This window comes from Malus domestica, chromosome 15, assembly GCF_042453785.1.
Source record: "Malus domestica chromosome 15, GDT2T_hap1".
Lineage (NCBI taxonomy): Eukaryota > Viridiplantae > Streptophyta > Magnoliopsida > Rosales > Rosaceae > Malus > Malus domestica.
In genome coordinates, this window is record NC_091675.1 from 10,671,938 (window position 1) to 10,690,627 (window position 18,690).

At 40.6% G+C, this 18,690-nt stretch overlaps 1 protein-coding gene across 1 annotated transcript; it reads left to right on the plus strand.

Annotated features, from left to right (window-relative positions):
- On the plus strand, positions 1 to 2,265 carry LOC103456334 (F-box/kelch-repeat protein At3g23880-like). The gene has a single exon (XM_008396041.4). It carries the CDS (start codon positions 773 to 775, stop codon positions 2,198 to 2,200), a length of 1,428 nt encoding a protein of 475 aa, XP_008394263.3. The 5' UTR covers positions 1 to 772; the 3' UTR covers positions 2,201 to 2,265.
- The last annotated feature ends 16,425 nt before the right edge of the window (positions 2,266 to 18,690 follow it).

Genomic DNA, 18,690 nt, shown 5'->3' on the forward strand with positions numbered 1-18,690 from the left:
GGCGGTATTATTACATAATACATTAGCTAGCCCTGTTAGAGATAGTGTTGCATATACAGATTAAATATTGACCAGTGGTGGATCTTTCAAGCTCGCGTATCCCAAAGTCGGCAGGCCTACAATATTTGCTTCACTAGCTACGTACTTAGCTACTTTTAAGCCTCAACTGAAGCTCAATTATATGTGGTCGATTGTGTATACAGGTTAAAGTACTTTCCTGTTACTTTGAATGATGATTTATAATAGACTGATCAGTTTTATATGTAAAAGTAATTTGATCCGTCTAAAATTAGGATGCATTAGCTGAATGACAGCAAATCGTAGTTATTAGATATATGTCTATATATCATGAACTTTTTATTATTGCTAGCTTCCAATGCATATTATCTTCCAACTTATTATATAAAGGCCTTGTTTATGCTTATCCGCAGCTCCAAATTAGTACAGGTTAGTTTAGGCAGTCATATTTTGGGTCATGTTAATTCAATTAGGTCGATACAAAATCATTGACTTCATTCTGGAGTCGATATGCAAGTTCCATAAAGTAATCCTTGTTTTATTATTGTATATTGTTAAAGATTTGTTTAATTAGCTAGCTTTATCGTTTAGTTAATCTGCAGTAATAGTTGTCCTTTATTAATTTATAAATAGATGCTAAAATGAAGGATCAAATCTCTCAACTTGCACTTAGTTATTGTAGTGATTGCTCTATAAATACTGGAACTCAAAGTCCCAAGTTTCATCAAGCCTCCCTCAACCAATTGTATATGACATGGGAACCTTATTGGATCATTCCAATATGCATAATGAACAAGATGATCAGCGGCAGCTTCCTTATGAGATTGTGGAGAAAATTCTGCTGCAACTGCCGGTGAAGTCCCTCCTTCGTTTCAGAAGCGTATGCAAGCCATGGCTTGCTCTCATCTCCGACCCAAAGTTTGTCAAGTCACACCTCCTTATCCGCTCTACCAAACACGACGACGATGACGATGATTGTGATCGTGATCATGATGCTCACGGCAAAACTACATTGTCAAGAGCACGACTCTTGCTTTCCTCTTTGTCCCTCCTCCAGTCCGTCCACGTACAAGTTCTCAATACCACTACTATTGATGCACCCGCAACGGCAACTTTGCCATCCCGTGGCGACGGTGAAGCAGAAAGTCTAGCAGAAGCAAAGGCAGAAACAGAAACGAAGGCAGAAGCAGCTGGCACGACTGGTGCTAATAGTGCTACTAGGGTCGTGGAGGAGGAACATGAGTACTATGTGACAATGAGGCGGCCGGTCAAAGACATGAAGATTGTCGGCTCTTGTAACGGCCTGGTGTGTTTGGTGGTTGACTTGGAAGATATGATGATTTATAATCCATCCACCAGGCAGGTTCATGCAGCCCCAAAGTTGGCAACAATCTCCGGTAAGGATTACTTCTATGGCTTCGGTTACGATTCGCGCAGGGAAGACTATAAAATAGTGAGGGCCACTTCTTCAAGTAAGGCTGGCGTTTTCGCCACCCAACTTGACATTTATTCTTTGAAGACCAATACATGGAGAGCCAGGTCCGAAACCCTGCCTTTTTACTTTCTGTTCAACCTTGTCGGAACCCTACTCAACGGGGGTCTCCACTGGGCAGTCCGCTGCGGAAAGACTACTGATCAAGCTTCCGCAAACGGTGATGATAAGAGGCCTTTCTCAATCGTTTCTTTCGATATAGCGGAGGAGACGTACCGGCAAGTTCCCCTACCGGGCGACGGCGACAAGAATTTCTCGTTCTATGGTTTGGGGGTTTTAGGAGGGCGGCTGAGTATGCTTCACAGCCCTCATGGGTCTGATTACCAGGTGTGGTTAATGAATGAGTACGGGGTCAAGGCATCTTGGTCTATTTTCACTACCATTCCGCAGAAGATGGATTCTGAATACCTAGGGCTGATGTCACTTCTGAGTATTTTGAAGAACGGGGAGATTCTAATCCTCTTGCATCAAAGGAAACTAGTCATTTACAGTCAGGCAGACAGAAACTTCCGAGCCGTCTTTGCTGGGGATGTACGCTCTTCTCAAGTGGCTTTGTACATGGAGAGCCTTGCTTCACCCACCATAAAATACTCCATGGTCAGATATCTGATCATATTATCATGTACTTTATTTCATTGCTGTCAAGTAAACATGACGTCAAACTACATTATTTCATTTGCAACAAACTAGGCTTTGAAGCATGTTATTTTAATATTTACAAAGGAAAACAAATATTATTGACTCTAAGATACAAAGACACCGTGATTAATTTTTTTTATATAGATCTAGGATTCTCGACGGAAGATAGAGCATCAATTTTAATGTCACGACTCTCGACAGGCCGATGCCGACAGAAACCATCATATGTATATTATTGTTCAATTGCAAGTTGTACAAACTAGCACCAATATATTTATTTGTAATTTGTAAAAATAAAAGGAATAATAACAGAGAATCATAATCCATACGCACCACCCATCTTCTCGATTTTGCAATTTCGATTTTGTCAAATCTCCAATGCGATGACGAGTTAAGTTTCTTCTGCTCTCCGCTTCTTAAGCGTTTTGACTTTGGCTCGCTCGCTGAGCTTCTCACGCTCTTGGAGGAGCTTTGCCGTGAAATGACGAGAATGCCACTGCTATTATTGAGCTCTGCGCCCATGGAAGTCGTCTCAATGTTCTTCAATTGGTGGGACGAGATCAACGAGTCCTCCTGGTGGCAGGGCGACATCTTCTACGCTCTCTGGGCCGCCTACGCCCTCGTTTCCTCTGTCGCTATGGTCTCTCTCTATCTAACTTCATATATTTAGTGCATATGATTCGATTTCATGCTTCTTATCAAAGATTTGAGCAGGAAAAGAGGCAAATCTGAGTTGGGTAGCGTCGAATCTCATTATGGGTGGCAATTTGGAACTGGGTTTGGTGGGTTTGGATCTAATGATGAGGTGTGCATGGGCGGAGACGACCTTGAGTGGTGGTGGTTCGGGCGGTGCCGATTGAATTGTATCCTAAAAAAAAAAAAGACCAGTAGACCTGGCCTGAACCAGCCAGTTTCAACCGGGCTGAGTTAGGTCCGGTTCATGTATTAAAATATGTTGTAACCATCCTGGCCCGGCCTGTTTATTTTAAACCCGGTCCGGTCCGGTCCCTTGGGCTCGACCTGGCCTGTGCCTAGCCCTAGGATGAATAACCGTATCTTACTATCAATTGTCTTTTCTTTTCTTTTTTTAAGAAAAAAAAAATAATGCAAAAGGGGGTTCAAACAGTATAATAAAAAGAAGAAACAAGATAGCAAGCGATCGCACTTTGAATTTATCTATCGGCTTGTGCCACTTAATAGTAATGACTAATAATAAAAGAATTTTAACGAAAAGTTCTCGGTATTATTCACTTTAACGAAAAACCACATTTTTATACTAAAAAGTCAATCTTAGTACTATTTATTTTGCACTTTATTTTATCCTTGTCGTTAAAACTCAAAGTTTTCAAACTCTTTTTATTAGTTTTCTTTAATAATAAAGGAAAACTAATACAAAATGTTTGAAAACTTTGAGTTTTAATGACAATGACAAAATAAATAGTAAAGTGAATAGTACCAGGTTTAACTTTATAGTGTAAAAATATGGTTTTTCGTTAAAATAAACAGTACTGTGAGCTTTTCGTTAAAACTTCATAATAATAATGCAGGTTGACTTTGCTTGCACTGATTCCGATGTGTATGTGACCGGTCGTCATGAATATCGTTTTAATGCAAGTTTTGCCATATATAATAATCTGTCATGTTTACCAACTTATCCACTTTGCTAGATATTTTATTTGAGTGGGAGGGAGGGAAAGCACAAAAGGGGACCGAGAGGAAGTGGACCAGCGGTGGTGCCCTGGCCTGACCATGGTGCGTGAGCTGTTAGTCACCAGTTCCCACTTTGACAACTTTATTTTAATTCAAAAATGTCTGTTGGTCTTTTTATTGTTGACTGATTTTCCAATCCCCGTTTCTAGGAATTGCAGCAGCAGCTTAATCTTAATATCAGCTAAAACAATATAAAGTTAAAGAAAAATAGGGAGAGATGACTGATCTAGATAAAATTTGTAAATTATATAATATGAAAGTTGATGATTGGATTAATACTTAAGTATTGATTAACGTACTTATTTTTTATAGTCTACAAATTTAATCGCATAATGACATTGTAGTACTTTTCCTATTGAACCCTAAAAGCCACCTATCACGATGCGCTACTTTTCTTACTGAATTCTCTCTCTAGTGTCTGCATTGTCATTTGCATGGTATTGAGTCAATTTCCATTCATGTGGAGGATTGTTGGAAAATTTAATAATATTATTATTATATTAAATTTATTAACTGAATGGAAATTAGAAGTGAAGTCTTTTGGTAGACGGATATGTCCACTTAAATGAAGTGTTGCAACTTTTGACTCTTCATGAATAGTCACATGTTTTCCAAAGAGGTATCTCACATTATATAAATGGGGAAGCCCCCTATAATTACAAAATAACTTTTTTTCATTGTTTACATAATTATACATAGAGTATTAGAGAGTTTCATTGAGTCCATATGAGAGAGTTTTCAACACAATCATGGTTCATGGAGCCTTGTGATTTGGAGTGCTACTATTACAAGGACGTGGTTGTTGTATTTTGGGAGACATGCGCCAATCAACCATGAACATCGTAGTGGGGTGTAAACTTGTCTTAAGGACAAAGTGTTTAACACTTGCCTTGATCGAATTTTCAGGTTTTTCTAATCCATTATGTCATATTTAGCATTGGTTACTCATATGCATGCATTAATTTTGATATGTAATTGCATGAATTATTTCTTGATTTTTTATGTGTTCACCAAATTTTTTTCCAACAAATCCTACCATGCAAACCAATTATTCACCCTCTATGTTCGTCATTATGCGTTACAAAATAAAAGTATTGGAAAATGAAGTGTAAAATGAAAATCTCGAAAATGAGAGTATATTTAGTTTTAGGGATAATGAAAAACGCCCTAGATTGGCCTTGACAATTAAAAAAAAAATTGAATAAAGATGTCCTACCATCTCATTCATAAAATATATCATCTGGAAACAGAAGTAAAGAGTCCGTATCAGCCTTGTGAACCAAAGATTTCATCTTCCACAGAAACTTCTCTCCCTCGTGAGAGACCTTCCTTCTGTTTGAGGGCGATTCTCACCCTTTCGTGTGAGTGTTTCTCCATCGTGTTCCAGTTTGTTGCCGTCGATCCTGGCTGCGGCTAGGATCGGTGGGTGCTCTTTTGTTTTTGCTTTGGTCTCTGATGCGAAAATTATCTTAACACACAAATTTAACCCTCTTTTAACAATTGTAGTACAAGTATAAGTAGGGATCGTTCTGGACCGGGAATTAGGAGGGCTTGCTAATAAGCTCTAAACTGACTAAAAAACATAAAACTAAATTTAAAAACACTTAACAAGACTCACAAGACTCAAAGCAAACTTAAAATACTCAAAACAGCTTAAAACAACCAAATAAACTTAAACTAGACACTAGGAATGACTTTGGATGAAAATTGACTTTTACTTGAATCAAAACACTTAAGAACACAAACTAAAACAGATTTGAAACACTTTGAAACAAGAAACTAAAAGGGGGGGTTTTGATTTGGATGAAGTTGAAGCAAACAAACAAGTATGAAAAATTAGACAGATTGTAAAACAAATGTGAGAAATAAGATGATGGATGGGATAGCTAGAGGCTTTTTCTCCACACATGACATGTATGCAAATAACTCGATTTCCAGTTACTACTTCATTGAATTATGAATGACAATGCTCCAAATTAACCGTGACATCACTAGTTAACTCTCAGATTTTCCTTGTTTTATTGGATTGGATGACATCATTCGACAACCCAAAACATTCTTCAAAAGTTCCCTACATGACATCATAATAGAGATACAATCAAAGATCATTACGTTTAATGAAAATCATAAGCATTGACAAAGCACTTGCAACTATGACATCATGTTACTCATGCTAGGAATTGAACTTAATGCGATCGTTTATAAGCGACTTCCACTACTTATGAATATAAGTTTGTAATGATTATGTGAAACTTTCTTATATTCTAGCATCGGATTTATGCATGCCAATTGCATTCACGATTCAAGAGTTCATAACTGGAATTTATCAAATTATATTGCACACATGGTCATGGCTTTGAAATTACCCCTAGCCAAGAGGGGTTTAGCCACTCATATTTACAACAAAACGAAAGGAAATGAATTTAAACATTAGAAACAAAAGAAAGAAAACACTTAAACGCTCAAACGATCCAAGTTGGACAGCAAGCACGTCCAAGCACTTTCCTTCCCTTCCTTTGCTACGGCACAAGGTGTTGGTGAGTGTTTGAATGTTTGTTTGTATGGAGGAATGGATGTAATGATGAATGGATGTGTTTGGATGAAGGTTGTATTGAAATGGGGATGAATGATCAAGCAAAAACTAAACTATATGGCTGCCACAGACACTACATTTTATAGAGGAAGTGCACGGTAATGGAGGGAAATTGGTGGTGTGTGTAATGATTCAAGGGTGAAAATGAAGTAATGATGCAAAGCATGAGGGTAAAATGGAGTGGTGTTGCAGCAATGAGTGCATTGAGTGGTGTTTGAAATGATTCAAAGGTGAAAGTGAAGTGATGATGCAAAGCATCAGGGGGTAAAATGGAGTGGTGTTGCAGTTAGGGAACATGAATGATTGTGCACATGGTAGAGAAAGGAAATGAAGGTGGAATGGTGCAGAAATGAGTCAAAGGTGCAGCAAGACTCATGATGCACGGCATGAGATTCCAAATGTGGTGGATGGTGCATCAATGAATGCATGTAGTGGAGGTAAAAGTTGTATGAAATTTGATGGGTGAAGGGGACAAGAAATGTGCAGCAATTAAGTGCAATGATTCAATGTTTTGATGCATGAAATCAGAAATAATGAAGGAGACAAGGGTGGTGCACGGCATGGGTTGATAATGAGTGTAATGGTGCATGAAATGAGTGCAAGAAATCTGGTGCATGAAGGGGACAAGGGTGATTATGCATGGCATGGGTGGAAAGGTGAGTAAGTGGTGAATCAATGAGTGCAAGGAGGTGAAAGGATATTGTGCACATGGTAGACAAAGGAAATGAAGTGGAATGATGCAACAAATGAGTCAGTGAAGGGAACATGGATGATGATGCACGGCATAGGAATCCAAAGGGAGTGCAATGGTGGTGCACGACAGTGATGGAAATATGAATGCTGGAGTGACACCCCATTGTGGCTGAGCTCTTTGTCCTTTTTACATTAATTCTTCTTTCTCTTTAACACATTCCTAGCCTCTTTAGTCTTCAATTTCATCCATCCACCTTGCTCCATGCATGTGCTATCCATTCCAAGCCCAAAACTGCTCCAAAATGCACCAAAATGCACCAAAATGCATCTTATTGCTTTATAAGGCCTATGGACCTACAAACACACGAAAATAGCTTAAAATACATAATTAACTAAGAAATAACAACATAAATGCATGAGAACAAGCTAACTTTGTCGCATAAATATGCTCCTATCAGTCTCACTCTCTTCTCATCTCCAATGCTTCTTTCCCTTGCTTCATGGTTCGATTTACCCTTTTCTCCTCCCACTGCTGTCTCTCCTTCTCCTTCCTCTAATTTCTGATCTTTGGTCAAGTTTCGCCATGAGATGCAGCTTGTTGAGTCGGTATGCTCTGATTTAGTGCATGCACTGGGTTGGGTGTTCCAAACACCCCCACATTCTCTTTGTTGTCTGCCTTGGTTGGCAGTGTTGCTCGTGGATTTCCACGTGCTTCTTTATCATTGCTGCAGGTTCTTGGTGATATGTGGATGTGTTTGGACTGAAGATTGGAATTGGTTGCTGGGTTTACTGAGGCGCAGCTTGGTTGAGAGATAGACTGTGGCAACGTTGGTTGCGGTGGTAGTTGCAACGAGGGTTGCAGCGATGTTTCTAGTTTTCTGTTTTATTCGGTTCCAACTTTTGGTTGGGCTTTTTTTGGTGTGTTTGGTTGGCCCCGTTTGGCTTTGTGTATCTATTTTGGGCCTTGGTTGTAAGTTTGTGTTGTTGCAATAAATGTTTCACCATGTTTTGGCATGGTGTTTTTCCAAAAAAAAAGAAAAAAAAGAAGTCTGTATTATATTGGTAGTGTTGGTGGGAAGAAATTTGACTATTGACAACTGGCTTTGGTCATTCCTTTGACATTTCACGAATTTGGCACTAATTAATTCCTCAATGAAGGTGGTATGATTAAGCACAAACAAGCAATGGGTAGATAGGTAGGTCCTAGTAATAACAAGCTGCACTTGTATAATTGCATGTGTGTATTGCTTATTAGTTTTGTTGACCTTAAAAACTACTAAGCCTATGTGGCGTGCATATCAAGTAACTAATAAGCTAATTACGTCATTCGATTGTGTGCGGGACGTGCCAATTCGTCGACTGAGTTCGGCCGGGGAGTAAAATATGTTGACGTTGCATTGGGCATGCTGCTGACTTCTTGATCTTACAACTGTAGCCAAGGAAGGAACACGTCTCGGCATTTGGGTTCTAGAGCCTGAAGACAAGACTGCTAGTTTCTTTGAAGTTCACGAATCGTCGACGTTAGGTTTGGTCTTGGTAATTATATTCGTGAGAGTATAAGTACACCGAACTAGTACCAAACTGTACGGACATAAATACTTGAAAGAGATAAATGTCTTGATTGTAAATGTGGTTTGACCATCGGAATGCCAAACTTTAAAATGTACTTGCAAATATCCGATCACAAAATAACACTCGGCGTTCAATATGCTGAGCCTAGTAACCTGTAACACCTTACTTCGCCGAGAAGGCTGATAAGATGACCTCTACCAACAAGGACTAGAGAATCCTTGTTGACCGAGACTTGGATAATAACCAGTCGGTCTCGAAGTAATGTTGTTTATCCAAACTGAAGGTGCTCCTCAGTCAACTAATTCTACGGCTTCAATGTTATTTATCCAAACTGAAGATGTCATCGGTTGCCTTCACAGTGCTGTTTATCCAAATTGAAGATGTGTTAGCAGGAAGAAAGGGGAGAAGGAAAAAATCTCAGGGTTGTTGAGAAACTTTGCGCAGGGCAATTTATGTGTTGATTTGAATGGGCCTTGAATGATGCATCCCCTTTTTTATTTATAGCAGCGAACCCCCTCATGGTCGAACTAGAAATGTACTCAGATTAGAACTCCTCAACCCAACCTGATCAGGTTTCGGTTAATCCTAACTCCTATAGGACTTTGAACCAAGTTCCTTAATAAACCCGATTCATCCTCTAATTCTAAGCATCTTCAACTTTAAGACTTCTTGTTGCATTAGGGTTTGACTACCTCACCTTATCTAAACCAATCCTTCTCGCAACAGGATTCAGTCGACCTTGACTGGACAACCCATGACAAGATTCTAGATGAATGTTATTGGGCCGATAATGACTCTTAACTCCGCGCCCAAACATTACCCCATTGCTTCTGAGGTCTTTAACCTACAATTCCTGGCCGAACCTCGACCTTGAAGGAGTGATTCATTGCCAAAGAATAAACCCTTAGCATATTCCTTCTAGAAAAAAACATAGAATATTGCAAACCTCGAATACTCCAATCACCCAGACGCATTTATTAAGCATGGTCTTTCCCCTATCAGTTTTTTGAAAACACTACATATCTTGACACATGGCAGCTCCTCATTGCGACTATCCATCTTCAATCATGCGTGCCCCACGTTCGAGGTGTGTAGACACCGAAACGTTTATTCGTCATAAATTTTGTCGTTACACACAATCGTACAACCTTAATTCTGGTGTTTTTCGGCCTCTTCACCTAGATTTCAGAAGGTTTGTTATGATTATGAAAATTTTCGGTCGGATTTACACTTCATCTCTTAAACCTAAGCCTTTGATCTTTTCCCTTAATCGCCTATAAATACTCTGCCCAACTTCATTCGAACTTCCACATTTTCAACTTCTAGAAATTCTTGCCATTTGTTCTCAACACATAAAAAGAAACCAAATTTCAAAACCCAGAAAAACCTCTAAACCTTCATCAATGGCCACCAATACCTTTATTACCAAGTCCACCGAGGAATGCGACCAATATCGAGACTTCATCGATCATAACGCTATTAAAACCCTCCAATTTGAGGGTGATTCAAGCGCCTCTCACCAGATTTTGGGACCACTTTTTAAGGACGACGTCCTAGAAATCATCACTGAGATGATGAAAGCCTACTGCCTTAAACCTTTATTCTAAGGGTATGATTAGTCAAAGTGGGAATCAATCAAACCCCAAGGAGCTTGGCCATCGACCTCCGCAACTTGGGCTGCTTGGGTCACCCGTATAGAGCTACACTTCAGCGATAAGTGGAAAACTTTTGGCATTTTCGACACTATCAAACTTTCGACCCATGAGATCAACATGCACTGAGAGATCCTGATAGCGGCCCTGAGCTTCTGATGTTCGGCCACTAACACTATGGTCCTTCTTCTTGGCCCCATTGGCCCGACCGTGCTGGATATCATAGCCATACTCAGCACTTCCCCTTTTGGTCTTCCAGTTGATACTGCTCATTCTCGGTATCGATTTAACCTGGATCTGAAAATGGTTTTCCACAAGCGTGTCATCGAAGTTCTAGCAAATAAGGATTAAGGGACATCAAAAGAAGATGTGCATAAACTACACAAAAACTTCTTCATCTACATCACCTTAATCAACCACTTTGCTGGCTTATAAGGGGAATACCTCAAGAAAGAAGAACAAGAGGCATTTTTCTTTTATTGGTACAATGAATTCATTTTTTTACCAAGTTGAATAAGTGCTTGGCCGAGAATATGCCAATGGTCGAAGCTCTGGCCAGTGGTCACGTCTTAGCCCTCAGCCTGATCATCCTCGCCAATCTTACTTGGTGCTTGGCTGAGGCTTCCATTGGGATAATCGACCTGCATCAGAACGGCCTGTTCTAGGTCTTTAAACTCTGCCTGCAAGTATATTTCTCCATGTTAAGGTCGGAAATCCCAAACTTTAACTCTTATAAAGGGATGGGTCTTCAACTGGCCTCGCACCCCATTCCCACTCACTCGGTCGAAGACATTTTCAAGTATTTCTTCGGCCTTGAAGATTTGTCAGACGAGTTTCTAGTCTGCCGCCTCCAGAAATATTCGTCTTTCATCCAACTCCCAATATTGGCATGGGAGAAAATAAAGGAAACTGGCATTCGACAATCTTAGGGGTCGTTTACCCTAGGTCGCAACCTTCCCTTTAGTTGCGATGCCCAACGAGCCAGCTGGGAGGTCTACCATCCCCATTTTATGGCTCGGTAATTGGGATATCTTCAAGGATGTCTTGTATCGTTCCTTACCTCTCGCTAAGTCTTGAGCCAAGAATGCCTCTCCGACTCCTTGGAGAAGGAATGCGAGGAAGCTGAGAAAAAATTCCAAGAGCGGTGTACCAAATTCCACTTTTGGCCAAATACTCCAGAAACCCATTGTACCAGCACATTCGTCGATTGGTAGGATGCCTATATCAAGGATTTTTCGGTGCTTCGACCGAGGAAGTTTCAAAGAAACTTTTTGGCGATCAACCAAAGAAGACTTTTGCTCTAAAATCCAAAGAAACGGCCCAAGGTATTTATCTTTTACCTCTATGTTCATCTATTCATTTCAAACTTCATTTTGACTCAGGTTTAGCTTTTCCAAGTGGTCGTGCAATAAGATGGGCCGATGTGGTTGCGATGGTTGTAGCCATGAAGAAACTTGCCCCTCATTCAAAGAAGGCTGCAACTGATGTGCCGACCGTACCAAGAAAACGGCCTTGCTCGGAGGCTGAGACGACTGTAATGCTGCCCAACCCCACAAACGTGTTAAGAAGAAGGCAAAGAAAAGAGAGCGGGAGATATATGTCATTTCGAGTCAAACCACAGGAGCAACCACTCCTAGTATCCCTCTACTTTCTCCGGTTTCCAAGTGTCGGTAAATGGACCGCAAGACCCTTCGATCCCAACCATGGGCCAGGCGACCATGGTTCAACCCACCACGCAAGTCACTGTTGAAGTTGAAACAGTCGTTCCCCAGTGATCGATGAACTTGCAACTTCGGGGCTGGCTGTTGTTCTTGTTGATGTTGGCCCAACAGTTGCTACTCTAGAGCAAACGACAACCGCGACCGAAAGAAACTCTTCCCTTAATCCAAAGAAAAATCCCATGATCATCCTGGAAGAAGAGGTATAACAATTTCCTTTCATGTTCTCCTTTCATTTTGACTGGATATCTCGAGTAACAAACGATCATTTTTTATAATCAGGAGAATGAGAGCGAAGTACCTTCACTAGTGAAGCGCCCTCGATGGGTTGAACCATCAACTACAAGTCATTTGCCTCTGGACAAGGGCAAATGTGCAGTCGAGGCGGCTAGCCAGGTCAAGCCCCATGCAGCTGGAGTAGGTCTTGAACATAAAGTGGCACCCTTTGTTAAGCCAAAAGTGACGATAAAAACGCCAGCTCATCCATAAGACCAGGACCTCGGCATCCCTCCTCATGAGGCTACTTCGACCTTTGTAAGACTCATCATCATTTTCGTTGATTAACTTCCTACCCTAAAACTCTAAACCAAGAAAAACATTAAATGCCAGGTGCCCAGTCGCTTATTTCACCAAAAATTCTATGCACCGAATGGCGTTATTTATATTTCTTGGCCATCCTGGTAGCTATCAAACATAGATAATCTTCATCGACCGCATAAAATGAAAAGCTGCCTTAAACACTAGGCTCAGCCATTAAGCTTTTTAGGTTCGACTAACAAAGCAGCAGAATTGGCCGAAGTCTCTTCTCGGCAGGTTTAACACAACTTTTTTATCTACCATCATTTTGAATTCTCTTTTCTCTAACAAATCTTTTCTGTGTAGCCTTCATAGGAAGTCGAGCTTGATGCCTTTCTCTCAGCACTTCGGGGACAGTTACGCTTTCTGGATCCACGGTTGAGTTTAGCGCCCTTGCCAAGCTGTAGGAACTTCTAACTCTCTCGAGCTCACAAATCCTCCAAAGCAAAGGCCTCAATTCTATAAGAGAATGCTTAAACAACCTTGCAGTCGACGACTTACTGAGCAACAAAAGTTATGTTCATCTGTCAACTATCCTGGAAAGAACTCGACAATATTTCATTGTTTTAGAGAAGGCTCTTTGAGTAGAGGACGACTTCAAGGCTACAATGGTCACTCACAAAGCTATCCGACCAAAGCTTGAGGTAATAAAGGCAAAGAGGGAAAGACTAGCAGACCTTGACAGTCAGATCACCGAACTTCAACGTCAGAGATCGCCCGTTGCTTCTGAGCTTGGCAATGATTTTAAGCCAAACAAACCTCGATTGGCAAAGTACACTACTGGTGCTAAACGAATATTGTAACTAAAGGCTGACAAAAGAACACGACAAGCCAAGGTCACAATGGGCGAAGTGAAGTGGCTAGAACTTAAAGCCACTCTTAAAGCTTTTTTTCTGTCGACTTCTTAGGATTTTTGTGCCTTTAGTTGTAGGATGGTTGATTTCTTTTTGTAATTTTGTATATATCCTTTTTGAAGATTAATGAAATAAATCCTTTATTCTCCTAAGTGACCGGATAATATTTCTTTAAGAATTTCTCATTGATTGGTAATTTATGAATTAAACCAGTTCAATCCTTGAGGTGGTATGCCCCTTTGCCAAGAACTTTGTGAACGATGAATGGTCATTCCCAATTCGGTGACCATTTCCCGAATCTGGGGTCTTTAATCCCTACTGGTAAAACGGTTTGCCACACTAATTCACCTTCGCCGAACGTCTTTTGCCTGACTCGTCGATTATAAGCTCATTCAACAATCTTTTTCTGCACCACTAGCAAGTTATAGGCATCGAGCCGAGCTTCTTCCAAATCCTCAAACTCTTGCCTCATAGACTGACTATACTCGGCGTTGACCAATTGCTTTGTTCAATAACTCGTAACGAGTTTAAGCTTAGCTCGACCGGTAGCATCGCATCATGTTCGTAAGGTAATGCATATGAGGTCGTCCCTATTGCTATTCAGAAAAAATGTTCGATATGTCTATAATGCCTTGTTTAACTTCAAATGCCACATACCAGGCTTTTCTTTTATCATTTTCTCAAGGATACCGATTAAAACTTTATTACTTGCTATGGCCTGTCTGTTTTCCTGTGAGTAATATGATGTGAATTGATCGAGCTGAATTTTCAAACTTGCTGTGTATTCTTTAAACCTGTCGGCTGTAAATAATTTTTAATATACTCGACCAAAAATAACCATGTCGATGGATCAACCAACATGTTTTGCATCCAGATTGATGAGCCCCACATATTCCTTCTTGTACCTCTGCAATAATTTTGGCAGCCTCATCGGATCGAGGCACAAGAACAACAGACTGTCTTCACCTTTTCGGTATAGTTCATTCTGGTACATTATGTAATTTGTGGCGTGTACCCTTGTCTTGCAGTCCTGTTTGCCACTTGATTGTCAAGATAATGCATGATTAATCTTCTTTAGTAGTCTGGTAATGTCTCAATCGTGCATATATCTATAGGATTCTCTCGTTCCAACAACAAGGGTAGGGACATAACTCGTGTACGGATTATGTGGTTATGTTGGATAACTTGTTGATTAACCAAGGCTGGGTGTAGAAGTTGTACCACTAGTATAACTCGACCCAGTTCACCCCCAATAGTTGTACTCCGGAGGCTATTTGAGTCAACTCGTCTGAGTCAGTATTTCAAACCCGTGAAATGTGCTTGAACATAATGCCTGCAAATGATTCGGCTAAATAACTGGCAACCATACGATAGGGCACCAAAGTACAATTCATGCAACGAAAAGTGTCATTGAGTTGGTTAATCACAAGTTCTGAATGGCCGAGGACGAGCACGGGGGATGCCTTCAAGTCGTAAAGGACATTAAAGTCGATAACGAGGCCTTAATATTCCGCTTGATTGTTTGTACAGTCAAAATCCAACTTGAGAGAAAAATACCATCGGTAGTGATCATGGGACTGGATGATGATTCCAATGTCCACCATGGTCAAGGTACTAGAGCCGTCAAAATACATCGTCCAATAATTATCACGTGTTTCCACCATGCCAATTTCGACGTCATTGCCTCCAAAAGCGTATGAAGAAGGATGTTAAGCTAAGAAATCGGCCAGTGCCTGTCATTTGATGGCCTTTTGGGGCACATATTACAAACTAAATTCGGACATCACCATTGTCCATTTCCCAATTCAGCCTTTTACTATCGGTCGAGTAAGCATATAGCGACTAACATCTATCTGGGTGATCATTTGAGTAACAGAATGGAGCATGTAATGCCTGAGTTTAAACGCAGCAAAGAACATAGCCAAACAAAGTTTCTCGACAGCTGAGTAATTTATCTTAGTCGAGTTGTCGAGTGAGCATATAGTGAATAACATTTGTCTGGGTGATCACCTGAGTAACAGAATGGAGCATGTAATGACTGAGTTTAGACACAAGCAAAGAATAAAGCCAAACAAAGTTTCTCAATAGCTGAGTAATTTTTCTCAGTCGAGTTAAGATTTCGGCTAAGATAAAAAATGGCCTACTTCTGCCTAGTATGGTTGTCTTGTGCAAGAAGACAGCCAATGGATTCCTCGGTAGTCGAGATATACAACTTAAGAGGTTTACCGCGCCGAGTTGGTATGAGGACAGATGAGGTGGTGAGGAATACCTTGATTTGCGTGAAAGCGTCCTTATGTACTTCGCATCATTCGAATATGTCAAAATCCTTAAGTTTCAAGTTAGTGGAAAAAGTCTTCATTTTCCCTGTCGAGTTAGAAATGAAATAGCAGAGGAAATTGATTTTACCGAGTAAGGATTGTAATTGCTTCTTGGTTGTTGGGGTTGGAGCATTAATGATCGCTCAAGCTTTATTCTCATCGACCTCGATGCCACGATGATGTACAAGGAAACCCAAGAAGTTACCTGCCGATACACTAAAGGCACATTTGGCAGGGTTCATTTTAAGGTTATGTTGGCCCATACAAAGGAAAGCTCACCGAAGATCATCTAAATATGTTCGACAGTGCTTCAATTTGACCACAACATCATCAATATATACCTTAACGACTATGCCAATCAAGTCATTACAAATGGTATTCATAGAGATTTGATATGTAGCACTGACGTTCGTAAGTCCGAATGACATGACGACCCATTTGTAGGTCCTGAGTGCCCCAAGGTAACGAAAAGCAGTTTTGCAGACATCGGCCTCAGCAATGAAAATCTTGTTGTACCTAGCATGGTCGCCCATGAAAGATAACATCTTGTGGTTTGCTGCAACATCGATTAGCAAGTCTGAAATTGGCATTGGATATTCGTCTTTAGGGGTTGCCAAGTTTGTTTGTACCATACTTAGGGCCTCCATATTTAGATCTCGTATAAATACTCGGGGGACTCAAATGTAATTATGTAATAAAGGAAGGGGTAAATATGTAATAAGTGAAAAACCCTTATTCTATAAAATGACTCCTCACGCTCATAATAGGAGGAGGCCAATTCCTAGGCCCTCTCACCCCCTCTCAAAGCCTCACTCTCATTACAGAGGCTCTCACATTCTCTCCCTCACTTCTCAGATAAATACAATATTAGTGTGTACGTAGCCCAAATCTTGGGATGAACCACGATACATCTTGTGTTATTTACATTTCTGCATACAAAACCAGATGCAGCTGCCCTGACCCAAGACCTTCCGCTCGTTGATGTTCATTATGAAGGCATTCTGGAGGAAACCGGCAAAGTCTTTGACACGATGCATGAAGGTAATACAATTTTCTCATTTGAGGTTGGGAAAGGTAGTGTGATCAAGGCTTGGGATTTTGCAGTGAAAACCATGAAGGTTGGGGAGATTGCTAAGATCACTTGCAAGCCAGAATATGCCTATGGTAGTACGGGTTCTCCACCAGATATTCCACCAGAATGCATGTTGGAAAGAATCATAAGTTCATTTTGGGAATGCAAGCTCTGCTAGATCTCATTTTCACAGTTGACGTTTCTGTCTCAGAGACAGCAAAGTTCCTGGGGTATAGCTTTTGACGAAGGGAATAGCTTTTCCCAACAAAGGGCTTAGTTTTACCAGACATTCACATGTGCTAGCATGTTGATGCTTGGTCGCACTTATCCAACAAAAGAAAAGAGCAAAGCAGAAAGTGAAAAGAAAAAAGGAAAGAGCAAAGCAGAAAGTGAAAAGAAAAAAGAAAAAGAAAGGCTGCATGTGAGTATGCCTGCAGGTGAAAAGGAAAAGCATTCATTTATCCCTCAGACAGCTCAACCACTCCCACAAAAGCAAAAGCAAACAGAAAACAAAAGAAGATAAAAATAAGCAGACATAACTGTGGTGGTGATGGCATTATGGGCGTGACCCACTGAGCAGAGGGTGGTCAGATTTATTTTTGAATGATGTAATTTATTTTTCTTATCTTTCGGAGGCATCTGTATAAACCCCGTCAGAGGATAAAAAAAATAAAATAAAATAAAACGGCAAAGCCCAAAATAAATGGGCTGGAATGTTGAGTGGAGGGCGAAGGTCCATAAGCCCAAAATAGCACCAACCAGGTGAAACAAAGTACGTCAAGTACCACAAAAAAATTATTCAGCACCCCGCTGCTATTATCGCCAACCTGGTGATCAAAAGACGCCCAGTACTCCAAAATTATTCGGCAGCCTGCCGCCATTATCACCCACTAGATGATCAAAAGTATGCCTAGTACTTCAAAATTACACATAAGCATCACTCATATCAATCATACATAAACATTCATGAGCATTACTCATATCAATCATACATAAACATTCATGAGCATCACTCATGTCAACATTCATGAGCATCACTCATATCAACATTCATGAGCATCACTCATGTCAACATCCATGAGCATCACTCATGTCGACATCCATGAGCATCACTCATGTCAATCAGCTTCAAAAGCTTCATTTACAGAGCTCTAGCTTCAAAAGCTTCATTTACAAAACGCTCTAGCTTCAAAAGCTTCATTTACAGAGCTCCAACTTCAAAGCTTTCACTTGCAAAGCTTCACCTACAAAGCTTCAGTACAAAGTATACAAATACCGCTTCTGAACAACCGCCACTTCGGCCCATGCATGGATTCAATTTGAAGTTTCTAGCCAAGAGACTCTATTGACCAAAGACTTGGGGGACTACATTATGTACCATATATTGGGCCTCAACTGGGCCTCATGAAAAATACTTGGGGAACATAGCCCATTATTTATGTACTGAGGAACAAGCCCTTATTTTATAAAAGGGACTCCCTTACTTTCATTAGAGAGCACCCGTTATTCAAGTACTGAGGAGTGAGCCCTTATTCTATAAAAGGGACTCCCTCACCATCATTAGAGAGCATCAACTCTAGCCTATTATTCATGTATTGAGGAGCGAGCCCTTATTTTATAAAAGGGATTCCCTCACCATCATCAGATAGCATCACCGCCTACTGAGCAACCGCCTCGCCGCGAGCATCAACTCTAGCCCATTATTTATGTATTAAGAAGCGAGACCTTATTCTATAAAAGGGACTCCCTCACCTTCAAACGCAACAAGCCGAGCTAACCAAGG

What these genes read in the sequence shown, in the direction of transcription:
- LOC103456334 (XM_008396041.4), top strand. Translation starts at nt 773, where the DNA reads ATGGGAACCTTATTGGATCATTCCAATATGCATAATGAACAAGATGAT.